Raw genomic sequence first — 18,984 nt, forward strand, 5'->3', positions numbered from 1 at the left:
CGGGCCAAATTCTGAGCTCGGAGCCCTCCCCTCAGACAGCACACCAAATACACATAACCTTTACTCTACTTAATTATATGTAAGTGTGAACTTGTGAAGTGCGCATTGGGAGAACACGTTCTTCCGTATCAGCTGTTGTGGGAGCTCCAGGCTGTTAGTGGATCAGAAGCTGCATCACTTCATCAGTGATTCTGCCACATAGGTTTGTTAAGGCATGGTAAATAAACATAAAAATGCAATAAATATGTATTTGAAATAGCAGATTGTGGCTATATTAATGTTATATGATAAATGTATTAACAACAGCATGAATAGCTGAAGTCACAGTGAAATTTATTGTTTTAAACAAAGAAGAAAAATATTTTGAGTTCTTTTATCCCATGATCACAAACACTTCTGTTGTCGCAGCTGGTCCTATTTTTATAACTGTCACAAGCTGACAATTAATCAGCCTTGCAAAAATGGACATTCGCAAACATATCATTTATCTCACTAAAAGAAAGTAGGCAGCAATAATTGATCTTATTTACGACTAAAATGTGTCTAAAAATGTTCTAAAAGTGAAAATCATGTGCACATATGAAGGGATAAAATCGCTTGACTTTTGTTTTATGTACTAAAAAACCCTGAGACATTTTTCAAAATATATTCTTTTGCGTTCCAACAACATGAGGGTGAGTAAATGATGACAGAGTTTTCCTTTTTCATCCTTTTAAACCGTTGAAAATGTAATCCATGGCCTTGGCTATTCCTGGTTATTATGAAAACCGAACAGTTTGGGAACTTGTGATCAAATAATCTACCTGAATTTTGATATAAACAGATATTGTTCTGCGTTCTCATTTTAATTGTGCAAAAAACTTGTTTGAGAAAGGCAGGCGTGTCCAAACTCAGTCCTGGAGGGTTACTGTACTGCAGAGTTTAGCACCAACTTGCCTCAACACACCTGCCTGGAAGTTTCTAGTATGACTAGTAAGACCTTGAATAGCTGGTTCAGGAGTGTTTAATTGGGGTTGGAGCTGAACTGTGCAGGACGCTGGCCCTCCAGGAGCAGGATTGGACACCCCTGGTGTAAAGGAATATATGCAGGAAAAAAAAGGAAATTCTTTCAATATGAGTTGCCAACCTCTACACCATCTTCCGGGTCCATCACAACGTTCAAAAAACAGCTGGAGAGACACCTTTTCCACAAGCACTTAAGCACTCCACAACCAAGGCACTTACTACTAATTAAATCCTTTCAGGAATGTCAGCATTTTCCCTCAGCTTCCCAGCAAACAAAAATATGTTCTAAGAAAGTTTTGCTAACAATCCCATTAAGTTAAGAAAACAATATTTCTGAATGTTATCTGAATGTTCAAAATGTCCAGTTTTTAAAATGTTTTAAATAAATTTTTTCTTGGTTATGCAAACGTTAAGGGAACATTCCATTTTATCATTCTTCAAACACTGTGGGAATGTTACTTTTGAGTGTTCTCTAAACATTCAGACACAAGTAGTAACATTCAGGGATGCAAACGCATCGGGGTGAAAAAGGTGACAAAGATGCGGTTCTGGGGTTTGCAGAACTTCGCAGAAACTCCTGGATTATAATGCATTATGATTGTCCCAAAGCCTTGTTAATGTGCATAAAGACTTCATCCTAGACTTTAAGATTGTACATTTTAATATCAGAAACAGTGCTAATAGTATAAGTTAGATGCCAAATATGTTATATATTTGTTTAAGCTTAATGTATGATTCTGGATAATCTGGATTTCCTTGAGGTTTTGACAAAATGTTCTATTTAATGTCATAAATGAGTCTATTAATAAATGTCTAAAACGTTACAAATGGGTCTATTAAAAAATATTTATTATTTTAAATGCTTTCATTACGTAAATAATTGTTTGAAATTAATAAATAAAGACTTGTTTCGTCCAGTGCTTTTGAATGAATCTCTCTCAAATACATTTGAGACCAGTCACTGGTTGGCACCTACTGGCATAACAATGTAATACAATCTTTATTTGAAGCTTCAGAGGTCATTTAGCCTACTCATTTTGATCGCTGCCGCAAAATCAGTGTTTATATCTGGCCAGGGTCTGCTAAAAATTGGCAGATGTGCTTCATCATTGCTAAGTGGTTTTTTCCTTTTTACACTGGGGTTAGTTACCCCACATTATAGTTTCTTGGGTCTGCACAATTCCCTTCGAAGCAAACAAACCAGCGTACCTTTATTTGTTGCTTTTTGATGGTTGTGTTGAAGTAAGCCAGAAACGCGCAGGTGCTGCTCCATTCGGCTATATTTAATATTCATATTGACTCATCATGAGTTGAGTATGTGCGCTAAATTTGCGCAGATTACATAAACTTCACCAGCAAACTGCGTGAACATAATGGCAAAATGGTAATGTTAGTAGCGTTATACCAGTATTTAGAATAAAAAATATGTTTGATTCGGTGGAAATAATGTTAAATCAGCACAAGTCAGCCGTGTCAGGCTAATTAACAGCTTTACATATTAATACTTATGGCAATTAAATCATTGTAATCATAACGCTACTTTACGAGATTCTTGCATTAAGGCACGCAGGCAGACCTAGCGGAGATGACTCTCTTCAGTCGTGCATTCACTCTTTCCAGGTGCGTTGCACCTGCGAAGCCAGGAGGAGGGTTATTTTTTGTCACTGAGAAGGCGATTCTCATGATTTCATTCACCGTGACCCTGTCCAAAGACTGTCCTCCCAACCACCCCAAACACTTTCTCATCAGATATACACGAATCTCATTGGCAACCTATTTTGATCTCAAAAAGGTGAATTTTCACTGAAATGTGAGGAGTTTGCATCTATGAACATCAGACGAAAGTGCAACTAAAACGTATAAATAATGTTTTTGTGCTAACATTTTGAGAACCTTAATAAAGTCCAGATAACTTTGAACCAGATAACTTTGTTCTGACAACGTTCCCAGTTAGCTTTCCCTAATCTATCTTTCAACTTTGTATACGGTGAATATTATTGGCTCTATATGACAAATTGCTTGCGATGTTCCTCATTTGTAAGCTGCCTTGACAAAAGCATCTGTTAAATGAATAAAGGTAAATGTAATTACCAGGGTGGCAGTTAATTCCAAATAAAAGCACCTTATATGCTGTAAATCATAACGCATAGTCACAGTTTTTACAGGGAATAGTTTGGATGATTTAAACCACAATGTTCTTAGATCTTCAATTAATACCTTGAACGTAAAGGTGCCGACACAGACAAATGGCAGGGAGACGACTGAATAGGACAAGCGGATAAGCACGGAACCAACTTCAGCAAGAGATTTTAGGATTTTAATACAAAAAGGAGAGAATATAGCTGTTTTATTTTTTTAAAAAAATGTGACAATGTGCAACTGAACACCAGAGCAATTCAGCGTTCTTGAACCTGTCTCTTACTTACACACACACACACTTACTTGTTCAAAGTAAGGTCCAGAGTGAACTTGGTGCCAAAGGCGTCCAGCTGGAAACTTGCTTGGGCCAGGTGGACATACTGCGGTCAGGGAGATAAACAGGGGCTCATTAACACTTCACAAAACAAACATATGTTACTACATCAAATCTGCCAGCAAAGCCTGCAAACGTAATGGTAAAATTTCATTTCTGTTTTGCACGCACATTAAATCATATTATCAAACGGCAAAGTGCATCTATAGATAAAACATCTGCTGTAGAGCATCATAAATCACACAGCTGTGCTGTTTTACAGCAAAAATACTGCACTGGCAGAAGTAAAGTGAGAGTGTGCGCACAATGCAATCCCACAACGTCTGTTCAGTACAGAGAGCGAGGGAGAAAAACTGCTTCTTTTGCGAAAAGTGCGTTAGATTTGTGAGGGAGGGCCGGTGAACCTGTATCAGCTCTGAGCGTTGGGCATACTGCACCATTCCCAGCAGCTGCTAGAGGTATGAAATGAAGCATCTTCCTTGCTCCACAACTCCTTAGCGCATGAGTGTTGAAGACCTAAATACGGGGGGGAGGGGATCTTCATACTTTACACTGCAAGACAACCCACGTCTCACCTGTCCATCCCCGGCCTGGTTCCTCGCACGAGTGTCCAGATCATGATACGTGCTCTCCAAATCCTCATTCAAGTAGTAAATGAGCCGGGAGGGATATGTGACGGTGACCTCACGCTCTTCCGATTTTCTTCCTGTGGAATTGCCCGGTGCTGCTGCTGCCGCTTCTCGCGGGGTCTCAGACACGTGCTGATCCCTGAGATCCTCATTCTGCACGGCACTGGAAACTGCAGGATAAGAGGAAATTGTTTACAGTCTTCATCTCGGAGAAGGATCCCGTCAATTATATATGAACGTGTGCCAGCAGTTGCAGCCCTGTGATGCTGCAGAGAAGCTGCGCACAGATCTCTCTTATGCAGATCTCAGTGTATCGAACGGAGGCACTACGGCTGATAACCAAATAAAACACTGAAATCTGATCACACATTTAAGACAGTGGATGAGAGGGCGAGACACGATACATGTAATGGCAACAGAGAAATAAGAGACACATATTGACAAAACATTACCATATATAATTTTTTTTTCAACTTTATCAGCTGCATATTTGGATATGTGATATCTGAATTGTAAAGGCATTAGACACGCATCATGTCAGCTAATGATAATCTATTGTCATGGTAATCGAATTAAGATTCAGTCCTTATACCATATACAACACCATACTAATGGGGCTGTCAACCCATAGAGAGGCCTTCAAAAGCTTTTACCCCCCTCTGCATAGATTGACATGTATAAACGGCCGTAAACACAGTTAAGTAATGGAGGCTGCTCAATCAAAGCCTGCACAAAACCTGCGTATTTAGCTGGGATTTCCTACCGCAACAAAAGGCGTTGGAAAAGCAAACTGTGTAAATGCTAGAGCAAATATGCAATAATATCACATAAATAATAAAGTTACACAAGGTAAACGCTATACTTACCCGTTGAGATTGAGGCGATAGAAGATGGCACGGAAATAAATATGCTAGCGAGCAGACACAGATGGAATATCAGACGCATGATTCATATTTGAAGACTAAATAAAATGTCATTAGCGCATCAATTTACAGCGAGTCCATTATTATGAGGGCGATTTTAGTGCGTATCCCGCGGGAAGTGGGGGAAATCCTTCATGCAGCATCGGAGACTGAGGGGTGGGTAGCACGGTTGGGATGCTGAGGGGTGGGGAGGACTGGGAAGAAGGCGAAGGGGTGGTAGCACGGATGGATGGAAGGCGGTGGCCAAGCAGCTCATATCGTAAGGGAAGCCAGTGCGCCTGCGCAGTGCATCTTCTGCTGCGCTGACGCGTCAACCATCCTCACTTTGTACACTCGCCAGCACACTCATCCTAGCAAATCGGTTGACTTCTCAGTGGTTATAATGAATTTGGACAACTAGAATTGTTATACACTAGCCCACAACCTAAGCCTGAAATAAAAGCTTTAGTCTTTTATACGTAAATAGTTAATCCATTAAAGGATTAGTTCACTTTTAAATGAAAATTAGCCCAAGCTTTATTCACCCTCAAGCCATCATAGGTGTATATGACTTTCTTCTATCTGACGAACACAATCGGAGATATTTTAATAAATATCATTACGCATCCAAGCTTTATAATGGCAGTGAGCGATACTAACGAGTATGAGCTGAAGAAAGTGTCTCCATCCACATCCATCCATCATAAACGTGTGCTCCGGGGGGTTAATAAAGTCCTTCTGAAGCGAAGCAATGCGTTTGTGTAAAAAAATATCCATATTTAACAAGTTATTAAGTAAAATATCTAGCTTCCGCCAGAAGCTTCTGTATTCAACTTACGATGAAAGTGTAACACCTCTTGCAGTTCACAAAGCTTACGCTACGTTCTACGCCTTCCCTATTCAGCTTACGGAAAAAGTTTAACTGACGCGACGCCAGTTTACACTTTCTTCCTAAGTTAAATACGGAAGGCGGTCTGGCGGAAGCTAGATATTTTACTTCATAACTTGTTAAATATGTTTTTTTTTTTTTTTTTTTACACAAATGCATCGCTTCGCTTCAGAAGGACTTTATTAACCCCCTTGAGCCGTGTGGAGTGTGTTTATGATGGATGGATGTGGATGGAAGCACTTTCTTCAGCTTCATACTTGTTGGCATCCTCACTGCCATTATAAGCTCGGATGCATCAGGATATTTATTGATATACTATATCTCCGATTGTGTTCATCAGAAAGAAGAAAGTCATATACACCTAGGATGGCTTGAGGGTGAGTAAAGCTTGGGGTTTCATTTGAAGGTGAACTAATCCTTTAATTAAAAGTGCATCTAAGTCAGACCACATGCATGGACAGACAGAATGTTTAAATTGGAAATTAATGATTAAGTTGATTTTATTCAGCCACTATTTGCACGTATTTTATATTTATAAATCCACCGGCATCATATAAGATTATTGCTGCCTTATGTACAGATCTATTTTTCTATCGCAATTATATAATTTTTCTTTCATTTTCTCAACTCATACCACTGCATTTTGCAAAAGAAATAATCTGCTATTGTTTGCACAGTACTTGTATATAGCCCCTAACTGTAACTTGTATGTATGTATTGCCAGTGCTGGGTAGCAACTGATTATGTGTAATCTGGATTATGTAATCAGATTCCAAAAATTAAGTACTTATAATTACATTATATTACATTTTAAAATTATCGTAATCAGACTACAGTTACTTTTTATGGATTACATGTTATTTTTACAATGGCAGTAAATTATTCATTATTCAATGACCCTCCATACTACTACTACTACTTTTTTATCTTTTAAGCCTAAAAGCCTACTGCTTATATATGTTCAGAAGGCAATCTGACCAATCATAATGCTAAATCCGCCATTTTGTCCAACAAACAAAATAGAAAGGAGTTAACAGATTAACATTGGTGAACTTGAACTTAATAGATTAACATTGTTGAACTTGAATGGTGTGTATTGACGTCTTTTCACAGTTTAAACATAATTTCTGATGTTCATTCATGTTTATTTCGTGCTATAACTAGTAGGAAGAGATGATCGGTTCAAGTTCCACTTGAACTGAGGCGCTACTACAGCGACCTGTCGCCACACATTAAAGAGCCACAAAATGGTACTTATTGTTTGAATTTCTTTTAAAAAATTGATGAAATTTGAAAGCTGAGACTTTGATTCATACCAAAAGTAACCTGCTGTGTCTTGTCTGTTGGCATGTTGTCAAGATTATCCTATTCAAATCAATGTAACAAATGAGTTAGGTCAAAAGTAATCTAAAAGTAGTCAGATTACATTACTTTAAATGTGTAATGTAACAGATTACATTACTAACTACAATTTTTGCAACATAATTTGGAATCAGTAACTGATTACAATTTGTAATCTACCCAGCACTGTGTATTGCACTTTGTGAAAAAAACAAAACTTTACTTGACTAAATGAAATGCAATACTTTTTTTTTTAAACAATGTTGATGGATTTTCATGGAAGACCACTTCCATCACTATGACTGATGTTTTTTTCTTAGATGCTTTGACCTCATCCATTAGGAACATCTAAACTTTTAAGGAACAGAGTGTAAAATGCCCATGAAGGCACTTGTATTGCATGTTTGTGAGAGAGAATAAATGGCTGATTCCCAAAGAGCACATTTGCCTTGTGTAGGACGTGTATTGTTGACCTAAGCAGTTTTTGCATTTGTTGGTATGTATTTTAAAGACAATTTGATATAGTGCCAAAATCCAAAGAGAAAAAAAATGCTCTTAATATACTTATAAAAGACAAAAATATTAATAATTATAAATTTAATTTACAACCATCAATATCATCCTCTGAGAAAATACCCATTAGAAACTTAAAAAATATATACTCATTACAAGTTAAAAAATGCATATGACAAATAAACAAACATATACAGACAAAAATGAACTTCAACTAGAAACAGTCAGCTGAAATTCAACTGTGCAAAACTATACAGCATTTGAAGAACAGAAGTCAGCTTATGCTCATGGCTGGTGTCTGATAACGTTCAGTCTGCTATATTTACAGTGGCGGTCCTCCCCCTCACTCTCTTCTGCTGACTGGCACTGAGCATTGTATTTATTTGTTTAGAAGAGGATGTAATAACCGGCTGTATCGCCAGTTTAGAGGAAGCCGATGATCTAAGTGAGGCCCTTGCAGGGTTCTTGTTTCTGGGAGATGTCCTACACTCTGCAGATATACTTGAGCTAACAGTTTGCCGGAGATTGCTTTGTGATTTAGCTTTGCGCTGTGGTTTGGTTGACTTCCTCTTGGTCCTGTAAGGGGGTACCGATGGTATCTGGGCTGGAGTCAAAGGTCCAGCCCTCCGTAAGCTACGTCTGATTGGTGTTTGGTCAACTGCCGTTTGTTGGCGGTGTTCCTCTTGTTCCAGTCCTCCAACTTTATAGGAACTGCTTGCACAAGAGTGAGGAAGTGCTTTGGAAGAATCATCCACATGGGCAGATGGCGTGAGGTGTCCAAGGAGGAAACAACTGCTACTTGAGATAGAGGAGCGGCTGAATAAGGCTCTTCGGCTGCTAGACAAAGAAGAACCAGGTTCTGAGGGGCCACCGCTCTCCAGAATAGAGTCTGAGGTGGAGGTACATAGATCAGCCATGCTGCTCCTACCACGACACTTTCGAGAACCTCCTGATGACTGCCCCTGCTCCAGGCCCTGCCTCTCCTTGTTAATATCCGGGCTAAGGCTACGGAACAGCTGCCGGACATGTGAAAGAGATTTGGAATTAGATGGTAAAGATATGCCTTTTGGTGGACTCTTCAAGATCCTATTGGTCAAAGGGTCGTAGAACTTAAGAGGTGTCTTTTTGTACTTGTACTTCTGGCCAACATCACTGTCACATGACTTCCGCTTCCTCCCTGCTTTCTTAATAGGGGTGGGCTTGGAGATTCCTTGACCCCCATCTGGGGAAGAAAGCACATAGACCACAGTTTTAGGTTGTAGAGGACTCATTATCTTGCAGTAAGAAGCAGGAAGCTTTAATGCACAGAGTCTGGTCTTCATGTCAGGGGTCCTTTCAAGGCTAGGGCATTGCTGGGGCTCTTCTCTGTGTGTTGAGGGGAATGTTTCTTGTGTTGATCTCTGTCGCACCACAGGGCAGCTAAGAGGGATGGTCTGTGTACCGTGGCTTACCTTTACCACTTGGCAACGTGACGCTAGTCTGTAAAATTTTTGCCTCGTTTTCCTCAACAAAACAGCTGAAGGTGTAGGGTCTTCTTCATTGTGTTCCATGAGCGGCAAGACATCTGTAGGCTCCCATCCAGCAGTATCTGCTTTTTCTTTTCTTTCCCGGTTCTTGTTCTTTCTCCTTTTTTTCCTGTGCTTCCCAAACAAAGCCAAGGATTCACTGTCAAAATAGCAACGGAATTGGCCTTGTTGGAACTCTCTCACTATGGAGTCTATCTTCACGTCATCTTCAAACATCACTTGTGTCCATGTTTTTCCAACAAAAGACTGTGGTATGTGGGGAAGATCGGGAAACACCTTCTCAGCAGCACTCCCCTTGGTTTCCTCAGGTGTTCCCACAGAGTTTAGAGCTGTGTGCAGCTGAGTCTGGTATCCTTGGTCTTCAAGGTTTATATGCACTTCCAGTAATTCGGCTAAATTCTTTTCTTCACCCTTTGCCTTTCCCAAAGCCATCTGTATCGCATTGTCCCATTCTTCACTGCCTTCGGATTCACTCATAGACTGAGGACTCAAAAGGAAGCTGCCATCATCCTCTTGCTGGTCGACTTTGGGACTGTAGCCATAACAGTATTTTTCAATAACCTCCTCTATCACATCTCGAATCTGGTCAGAATCATGACTGAATGTCTGTTCCCTATGGAGGCCTTTCGAATGGGGCAGTCCTGAAATCCCCACTGTGGACTCCTCAGCCACTGGTCGAAAGGTTGCAGGCTGGTCCTTTGAGGTAATGCACTTTGCAGCTTTTGGGGCATGGGATGCTGTAATGGAGTCGCTCCCCTCATTATCCCTATTGGTTTTCTTGTGTGCTTTCCTGTGTTCAATAGCTCCAGCCTTGGCGACTGGTGGATGCTTTGAAGCACAGGGATGTCTTTGTGAGCTTTCTCTCTGAACAGGTAGCGTCAATTGTGATGTATGTGGTTTGTCATTGGCAGAGCTGCCACTAGTCCTGTGCATAAAACCCTGTGTGGGAGAATACTTTTCAGGGGGAGGTGGTTCAGGCACCGTTGCTCCAATTTGGGAAGTAGTTTGTATATGTGTAGTTGCAGTGATGTCAGTCGTCACTGCTGGAATTGAGGCTGCAATTTGCAGCATTTGGCAGGACTCTTCATCAGAGGTAGGCATCTCCTCACGTGTCCCAACAGAGACACCATCCTCATCTGATCCACAGTACACCTCTGAGAGCACCTCCTTTGGGACAAGTGGGGTAGTTAGTGAAGGTAGATCAGCATGGGTAGGCCTACAGAGAAAAAGAAGCATCAAAAGCAATGACTGAATACGAGTTTTTTTTATTTTACAAAACACAAAGTACGTAACATATTATGGGAACATGTCAACAAGGCAATATGTTAAAACACGGGTAGCATACCGTGTATCACTGTAGTGATAAGGATGATGTTGGAGCACATCCTGGAGGAATCGCTCTAATAAACTTCCAGAAGATACACTAGCTCTAGAAGCCCGTACCACTTCTCTATGTTGGGCACTCAAGATATGCTGCAGAATACAACAATGAAGCCATAACTCATAATGCAATAATGATTATCATAAATGCATGATATTACAATCTCTAAGTCACAAGGAGATCAACTAACATGTAATATAGTGCAATATATATTTAGTTTGTATTAGCCATTGTTTAAATATAACTACTAACTCAAGCTTAACAAATACCTTGATCAAAACAGTAATTAAAGAGGGAGGAATGATGTTACCAGAGAGTTACGCACCTGTTCCACACTGTTGTACAGAACCTGACAGCAGCTGCAGTAACCCTGTCTTTGGGAGCTAGAAGGACCAGCAACAGGCTGTTCTCCTCTGCCAGTCCTTCAGGTGGGGTAAATAATAGATTTTGGTAAAATTATGTTTGTTTAAATTTGCAATTGAATTACTACTGAGAATACATAATGGGATGGCTAGTGGATTGGTGCAAATGTTGAATTTATTTTCAGACAACTCACCTGCCGGACGTACCAGCTGGACACCTCTCTGCATCTACAACACATAACAAAACATTTACATGCATTCTCTGAATCAGTGGTTCTCAACTAGTTTTGCTTCAGGATCCGGATGTTACATTGGACATCAGTGGTGACCCAACACAGTACCAAATCTACTTATCTTATAAAAGTTAAGAAAAATGCCCTTAAAAAAAAAACATATTACTATTTATTAGATATCTTAAGACAATAATTCCTCATTATTAATGTTCATTCTCATTATTTAGCCATATTTTTTGTAGTCTAGGTAGTCTCTGTGGTGTTCTTTTCTTTTGTAGTGTTGTTCATAATTTTTGAAAATAAGGACATGTCTCACAACCTGTCCATGTTGGCATCTAATTTGGCTAGATTTCCACAGAGTGTAGCGAACAGCACATACAGGGCCCAGTTTTATGGCAAGGCCCCTTTTTGGCTGCAACAGTAGAAAAAGGTTGGCTTTTGGTGGACTAGCACAAACAAATGTCCAACACCATCAGACAAGGATGCTAAGACAACTGACAGACACCTCTTAGAGGGCAAGAAGATGACCGCTAGTACCAAGCCCGGGAAGGACAGGACTTTTCATTGGTCCATGTGCAGTTTCTGCCCCTCGCCCATCTTGAGACTAATCCCTAATGTTTAGGTCCAGACTAGGGGTGGGTGATATTCTGGTAGACACGATTAACCGGTAGAAATTTGTCAACTGGTAAGAGATTCTGGACTATAATCTCTATCGTGGTTACGCTCAAGTGACGTTGCGGTGCTGCGTGGTCACTAAAGCTTATTGTTTCCATGCGTTTTTAGCATTGTGGTTTAAAAACAAGTGGTTTTAAACAATTAAAATGCAATTAGCAGATAAAGAGAACTTATTTTGCTATATGCGCGCTATCTGACAGATGGTTTCTGAACTCTGGTACCATTCACTCCCATTTGTAATTGGACTAGTTACACAGTCGGAATAAAAAAGTCACATGTAACCACGTCAATCGCAATTAGTTGGCCAAATCCGAAATTTAATTCGGATTGTAAGGGGTCAGGGGTGGTTTAAACCTTTTTTAATCCATTTAATAGGACGTGTAAACACTGTAAAACGAAACTTGAAAGTTCTACGCATGTGCAATGACGTATGACGCACGGAACGAGCGGTTGTTGTTGATAACAGTGTAATAAATGACAGTCCTGTCATTCTAAAATTCTCAATCCACTTATCATCTGTGAAGTGCTGCAGGACAATGTCGCTTAATGTGCTCGTCATCTCCTTATAAATAGATACATATTAATGGGATAGTTCACCCAAAAATGAAAGTTATCCCATAATTTACTCACCGTCAAGCCATGCTCTCAGTTGCATGCAATCCCTAATTCGGTTCTTTTTCACAGCTTATTGCGCTTGCATGGTCAAATACACACAATTATGTCAAAATGCACATTGTGTGGAGTATTTACGCAAACACAATCTGTTATGTCCTACGCAGATGTAAACTGTTAGGAGACAATCAGATGTGTAACGATATATTAGAACCGTGGAGTCATTAAAAGGACAGCAGCCTCATAAACTGTTGCCGTGTTTATGTGAGTAAAAGCCTACATTAAATCTGTTCATCACAAAAATTGGTTGAGAATTTGGACTAAACCGCTTGATTCATATGGATTAGTTTTACGATCTCTTTATGAACTTTTTGAAGCTTCAAAAATCAAATTGCAAAGGCAGTCTATAGTATAGAAGGACAGAATGCTGTCAGATTTCATTGAAAAGATCTTCATTTATGTTCCGAAGATGAACGAAAGTCTTACGGGTGTAAAACGACATGAGGGTGAGTAATTAATGACAAAATTTTCATTTTAGGGTGAATGAACACTTTAATGTAAAAAAGAATGCATGCATGACAGTTTTTCCATCATGTTTTGACTCTATGTGTTCAGAACATTGCCAAAGGTATTCTGGCGATAGTTTGGGAAGCCAGTAATGCATTGGTAAAACTTTAAAGACACTAACTGTGTGCTTTCGATTATGCAAACAAGTTCCACAGGGGAAAGAAGTGTGGGTCACACTTTCTGATGCCACCAGCCAATCACAGCACTGGAATGGAGAAGCACCCAATTGCAATCTCCTCCTTATCGGAAAGGGATAAATGCACCCTTTCAACAGACGCTCCTTTTTTTGAGTACCCGGTTTGTCCAGAGACAATAACAGACAAACCGTGTTCTGAGTCAAACGTAAGACAATAGCAGGTTCACCTTTCTGAGTCCCCAGTCTATAAGGGGGGGACATTAACAAATACAATCAAGTTCTGAGTCTTTGGCCTGTGAAGGAAGTGACATCAACAGATCCCATGCTCTAAGTCTACGGCTTGTGAGGCAGCAACAGATATGACTACGTTCTAAGTCTCCAGTCTGTGAAGAATGAGACATTAACAAAAAATACGTCTTCATCCAGCAAGCGGATTGACCAACTTCTGAGTCTCTGGCTCAGAGAGGCAGAAGACATACAGATACATTTGCAACAAGGTTAAGCTCCGGCGAGCAAACCTTAACTTCAAGGTACCTTCGTCTGCGTGTTCCAGATTTTAGGACCCATTTGGTCCTCCAAGAGATCATCCCACAGCGCTTCCCGTTCAAGGCTGTTGGAACAGATTCTGGTCCTCCTCCACTGCACTGCTACCCAGCACAACCAGTGGAAGATGTTATTTGTTTGATGCATAATAAGGTTCTTCACCTTATTAGTTTCAGAGAAACAACAGTTAATCTTTCCATAAGATAACTTAACTCCCAACTTAATTACTGTACTTCTACTTAATGCCCCTTATGCACTTTATTCCTTTATCATTCATGGTATTCATTTAGAAGTTGTGTTTATTACTCTTGTTTGTCTTTGTAAAATTTAAAATACAAATTTATTTTACTACACGTGTGCCTTTCTTGTGTTGATAATACAGTAAACAGCTCTATATGTTATCTGATATCTTACAAATCCTTCAGATTTGTCAGATTAAAACTCCAGTTTACATAATTTTTATATATTCAACAATCTTTGATTGTTTTTTTACTGTCAAGGTGACATTTTTGGCTGGTCCCCCACAGTTAAAGAAGGAAAGAGTCATCTGACACACTCACCTTAGGTGCCGTGTGACCAAAACGCAAAACACATTTTGGTGCCACGTGTAAGAAACCCTACACAGTAGTGTTTTTTCTTACAAAATTATTATAAATCTCTTTTACAAAATTAAACATTAAGTATTAATTTTATTATTCTAACATCATTATCTGCATTATTATTTAGTTGGTTTTATTATTAGTCCCACTGGCTCTCCAGTGCTCAATTATTTAAATAAATAAATATTTCTGAAATTCAATAGTGTGAGATTAGAGAACCTTACTTTTAGCAGAGGACTGTGGTCCTTCCTCCAAAGGCATGGTACTGTCTTTAAACAATCACACAAACAGAGAGAATGTTGCTTGCATAGTATATTATTGTATTGCACACTGTACAATTTGGATATTTAAAACTATTTCACGTGTTACATTACATATAGGCAATTTTCTCTTGCAAATGCTCTATTTTTATTTTGCTTAGGGCCTTGCAGAAAACAGTTCACTGACAGCAATTACTTACGTATTCTGCATTGTTGTGCATTTTATAAATACACTTTTATTTCAGCGAGAGACTGTAAAATAACCTTGTTTCAATGAACAGACCTACTAAATGAATGTATACTCACCTACATGGAGACTGAGAGGATGCCTATTAATGTTTCCGTGTCACATCACCGCGTTTATGTGCACAGCCACGTGTAGTGAGTTAAAAGTCGTATCTAAAGATATAGAATGCATTAGCCAGAATTAGAAAGGACACTTAAAAGTCTCTTGAAAGTGCACTTGGTTATTATTATGCTTGATAAATAATATTTAAAACAAAAATACATTAATAAAACACGGTTTGTATCTTAAATAAGTTTTAATACTTCACAACACATACATAATTAACTTCTTATGAATTTGAATTTTTTTTTTCTTTACTATGTCCAGCTTTAACTACTCATAAACCGTGTATATATGCCGGCCTGTACACACAAACACGGCCATTTAAACAGCGCGCGCCAATATTACCAAAGAAACCCACCTTCACTTAAAATGCATTTGAAAACGCTTGAATTTTAAACACGGTTTCAGAATATAAACACTGTTTAGGATCACACAAACTGCAGTTTGAGCTAGCTTCCTATGCTAATTCACCTAGCAAGCTAGTGACACTTAGCATGGTAACGTGGAAGGTGACAACAGGACCGTGCCATGGTAAATATTCACTTAAATACGATCTAGAAAATATATAAACATAATAAGGCTGCAGTCTTCAGCAAGCTGTCACCTGATTATGGATGTTATTCCACTTTGATCCCATCGGTTTCCGTATTTAGCGCATGTCTGCCTGTGGATTGACGTAAGAGTAAAGCGCGGGAAACCGCCCACAAGTCTGAGACGGAATTTAATCAATGGGGCAGTATACTCAACGCGACCAAATAACTATTATAGAAAATTCAGAGTGCATTCATTGATAGTAACACAACAAATCTTGCTAACTATGCAGCCTTTCAACAAAGTTCTCGTAGCAGTGCTAAACATGGCAATATATAGGGTGAATTCAGGGTGATTGGGACACGTTTTGCCATTGATATGAATTGAAAAGTGTCCCAATCAACCTGAATTCACCCTATATATAAAAGAGTGATTGAAATCCACATGTAAAGTCAAATAAATTACATAAATAATTGTTACAATTGGCTACAATATATTAGAAGCCGCTTAGCATTTTTTTTTATAAAATCAAAGTTCATAGAAATACATGATCTTAACAAAACATTCATGCTAAATGCACATGCCAAATATTTAAAATTCTCATTTTGAGGACACAGAGTATAACTTTAACTTTGAATAAAAATATCCAGAAACAGAGGTGCATTTGAAGTGCTTTTATTGGCTTAATGCTTTGTGTGGCGGGGTTTTAGATCTTGTTGAAGGCTGCGACATCCATTGACTGTACATAGTCCTCAAAGGCTGTGATCAGTTCCTCCAGCTGGTCTGTTCCAACTTTATCATCCTCCACGACACAGGCAATCTGCAGCTTCTTGATGCCATAGCCGACAGGCAACAATTTAGCTGTACAGGAGAAGTCAAGTGACAATTAGAAACACAAAAATTAGGGAAAAGTATAATTTTTTTTTTTTTGGTAGGCATAACATTTAATCAGTTTTAGTGAACAGTAATTGCATTCAAGAGATGGAATAGATTGACTTACATTGTCCCCAGACTAAACCGTCCAACTGTATGCTGCGGACACACTCCTCAAGCTTGGTCATGTCAGTTTCATCATCCCAGGGCTTGACGTCCAATAGGATGGAAGACTTGGCGATAAGTGCAGGCTCTGCTCAGACATTAAAAAGACAGTGTCAATCGCAAAGCAAACAAAGGAATCCAACAATCACAATTTAATGACTAGTGAATGTCAGATTAAAAAGTGTCAATCACAAGATTCAGCCGAAAGATGGTTATGATAAGTCATCATTGAACTAGCCACAATGTTGCTATATGTACACTATTGGTCAAAAGTTTGGTATGATTACATATTTACGTTTTTTAAAAGTATATAACGCTCACCTAGGTTGCATTTATTTACAGTAAAAACAATTAAAATGTAACATTTTAAAAATGTAACATTTTAAAAATGTAACATTTTAAAAATGTAACATTCCTGCGATGGCAGTCTTCGGGGTCACATGATCCTTCAGAATGATCACATGATTATTATAATATGCTGATTTGCTGCTCAAGAAACATTTATCAATGTTCAAAACAGTTTTTGCTACTTAAATTCCAGAAACCATGATACACAACCATAAGTTTGAGTAATATTAAAAAAAAAAAAAAAAAAAAAAAAAAAAAAAAAAAAAAAAAAAAAGTCTCTCCTCACACCAAGCAAGAATGCACTGAACTGATCAAGTGACAGTAAAAACTCTTATTTTACAACAGTTTTCCGCTTCAAATAAATGCTGTTCTTTCCACCTTTTATTCAAAGAATGGGAGAAAAAAAAAAAAAAAAAAAAAAGTTTCAGTTTCCACAAAAATTGTTTTCAACATTGAGAACCAGCATTACTAATTGATCAATAATAATAATAGAGCAGCAAATCAGCATATTAGAATTATTTCTGAAGGATTTTGTCACTGAAGACTGGAGTAATTAATGATGCTGAAAATTCAGTTTTGCATCACATGAATAAGTTACATTTTAAAATATATTCAGATAGAAAACAGTTACTTAAATTGTAATATTTCACAATATTCTTGTTTTTACTGTATTTTTGATTAAATGATTCTAAACTTTTGACCAATAGTGTATATTTAAAAGAAAAATAAGAAACCTACTTTTTGCTTTCTTTGCATTGTATGCTGCAAGCCTCTCCTCTTTGATCTTTTTGGATTCCTCATCCTGCAAAGAAATAGACTCCCGATCAGGTGTGCACAGACATACAGCATCTGCCTGGACATTTTTCTATTTACTGGTTTTCAGAAACAAAAAGGTGTCCATCACAACATCAGCCGAAAGATGGTGAGAAAATCATCATGTGACCAGGTAATTCTATCAAAACACAGCATCAGTTCTACTACTGCACTCACCTCTTCCTCATCAGAACCGAACAGATCGATGTCATCGTCGTCTTCATCGGCCGCTGCAGGAGCTGCTGCGGTGGTGTCCTGCACACCAGCAGGGCCGTACTGACCGAGAGGCTTCTTCACACCTGGAAGGCTGAAGGCAAGAAGAGGAGAGTGAATCCATGTAACTGGACGAGTGCATTTGTGACAGTCTTTTATCTCCCATCCAAATCAGAATTTGAATGATTGTACATCAGACACTCAGGCGAAAGATGGTGATAGAATAATCATCATATACTGGGTGAAGTACCTGCAAAACATTAAATATTACAATCAAGCATCATATTACCTGCCCTTCTCCTTCTGGTAAGACTTGATGTGGTTGTACCACCGCAAAGCATGGCAGAGGTCAGCTGATGGGGCACCAGATAGGGCATCAAACACTGCAATATCAGCCTGAGAGGGCACATACCTGCAACAACAATCAAATGTGTAGAGATATTGATGTTTTTCCATGGATCAACAGTACAGCAAAGAAAATATGACACCTCACAAACACTTGGGGGAGGGGTACTACTACAGATACAGATCCTAGAATAATCATACATACGTCTATATTAGTCATGCCAAAGAAATTATGACAAATACTATGACAATCAGAAATTATTTTAGTATTACAGCATATGAAAAGAAAAAAAAAACAGTACACAGACATAAGTTGATACAGAGCAACTAAGAACACATAAATAAACTCTCAAAATAGCTTACCCCTCGATATAACTTTTGTCTGCCAGAAACTCATTCAGAACTTTGAGTCCAGCGGGTGTTTTGAGATCACCAAAGCCCATTTTTGGAAGTTACCTGTGAGACCTCGTGTACAGACGTTGGGCCCTGAGCTTGGAGGAAGAGCGAAGGAACGAGAAAAGAACGTGAGATGGTCTTTATACGTCTGACGCCATGACTCCTCCCACGCTGACATATTTTACAAAAAATATCCCATAAGTAATTTTTAACAAACATTTACGCTAGGTATGTTAAACGTAACTTTTGTAGATAATAAGGATCGCAAGATAAGTTTGTCATATTTTTCACAGATACAACAAGTA

The 18,984-nt window shown here is 38.8% G+C and overlaps 3 protein-coding genes across 12 annotated transcripts in view; all 3 read right to left on the reverse strand.

Moving 5' to 3' along the window:
* The window catches only part of adam23a (ADAM metallopeptidase domain 23a), a 31,679-nt gene extending 26,437 nt beyond the window's left edge, over window positions 1-5,242 (reverse strand). For all 5 annotated transcript variants that reach the window (XR_007930677.1, XM_051897622.1, XM_051897624.1 and 2 more), the window contains exons 1-3: window positions 4,974-5,242; window positions 4,054-4,277; window positions 3,448-3,524 (exon numbers count right to left, since the gene is read on the reverse strand). Coding sequence is in view for 4 of the 5 variants with exons in the window: in XM_051897622.1 (XP_051753582.1) it covers window positions 3,448-3,524; window positions 4,054-4,277; window positions 4,974-5,052 (380 nt within the window). In the remaining variant the exon portion in view is untranslated. The remainder of the gene's footprint in view (window positions 1-3,447; window positions 3,525-4,053; window positions 4,278-4,973) is intronic.
* Window positions 5,243-7,821: 2,579 nt separating this feature from the next.
* zdbf2 (zinc finger, DBF-type containing 2) lies at window positions 7,822-16,034 on the reverse strand. 6 transcript variants are annotated; one of them, XM_051897481.1, is made up of 8 exons: window positions 15,600-16,034; window positions 14,953-15,045; window positions 14,611-14,655; window positions 13,779-13,891; window positions 11,216-11,249; window positions 10,985-11,081; window positions 10,624-10,751; window positions 7,822-10,494 (listed from the first exon to the last, which is right to left on the reverse strand). In XM_051897481.1, exon 8 carries the CDS (start codon window positions 10,377-10,379, stop codon window positions 8,061-8,063), a length of 2,319 nt encoding a protein of 772 aa, XP_051753441.1. In that variant the 5' UTR covers window positions 10,380-10,494; window positions 10,624-10,751; window positions 10,985-11,081; window positions 11,216-11,249; window positions 13,779-13,891; window positions 14,611-14,655; window positions 14,953-15,045; window positions 15,600-16,034; the 3' UTR covers window positions 7,822-8,060. The 6 variants fall into 6 exon arrangements, with proteins under 6 accessions (XP_051753441.1, XP_051753440.1, XP_051753437.1 ...); XM_051897480.1 differs by having other exon boundaries at window positions 13,779-13,949; XM_051897477.1 differs by lacking the exon at window positions 13,779-13,891 and having other exon boundaries at window positions 14,957-15,045.
* Window positions 16,035-16,185: 151 nt separating this feature from the next.
* On the reverse strand, window positions 16,186-18,887 carry eef1b2 (eukaryotic translation elongation factor 1 beta 2). Its single transcript, XM_051897489.1, has 6 exons — window positions 18,647-18,887; window positions 18,228-18,350; window positions 17,903-18,032; window positions 17,651-17,714; window positions 16,527-16,652; window positions 16,186-16,387 (listed from the first exon to the last, which is right to left on the reverse strand). The coding sequence occupies exons 1-6, from the start codon at window positions 18,724-18,726 to the stop codon at window positions 16,233-16,235; spliced, it is 678 nt and encodes a 225-aa protein (XP_051753449.1). The 5' UTR covers window positions 18,727-18,887; the 3' UTR covers window positions 16,186-16,232.
* Window positions 18,888-18,984: the final 97 nt, after the last annotated feature.

The sequence above is a fragment of the Ctenopharyngodon idella genome, chromosome 6, assembly GCF_019924925.1.
Source record: "Ctenopharyngodon idella isolate HZGC_01 chromosome 6, HZGC01, whole genome shotgun sequence".
NCBI lineage: Eukaryota > Metazoa > Chordata > Actinopteri > Cypriniformes > Xenocyprididae > Ctenopharyngodon > Ctenopharyngodon idella.

Excerpts from the sequence above, each read along its gene's own strand:
- zdbf2 (XM_051897477.1), bottom strand. The coding sequence starts at position 14,647 with ATGCCTTTGGAGGAAGGACCACAGTCCTCTGCTAAAA. Across the intron at positions 10,752-10,984 it reads TGTACAACAGTGTGGAACAG|CATATCTTGAGTGCCCAACA; the intron begins GTGCGTAACTCT and ends TGTATTCTGCAG. Across the intron at positions 10,495-10,623 it reads TATCACTACAGTGATACACG|GCCTACCCATGCTGATCTAC; the intron begins GTATGCTACCCG and ends TTTTCTCTGTAG.
- eef1b2 (XM_051897489.1), bottom strand. The coding sequence starts at position 18,726 with ATGGGCTTTGGTGATCTCAAAACACCCGCTGGACTCAAAGTTCTGAAT. Across the intron at positions 17,715-17,902 it reads TCGGTTCTGATGAGGAAGAG|GATGAGGAATCCAAAAAGAT; the intron begins GTGAGTGCAGTA and ends ATTTCTTTGCAG. Across the intron at positions 16,388-16,526 it reads CGGTTTAGTCTGGGGACAAT|CTAAATTGTTGCCTGTCGGC; the intron begins GTAAGTCAATCT and ends TCTCCTGTACAG.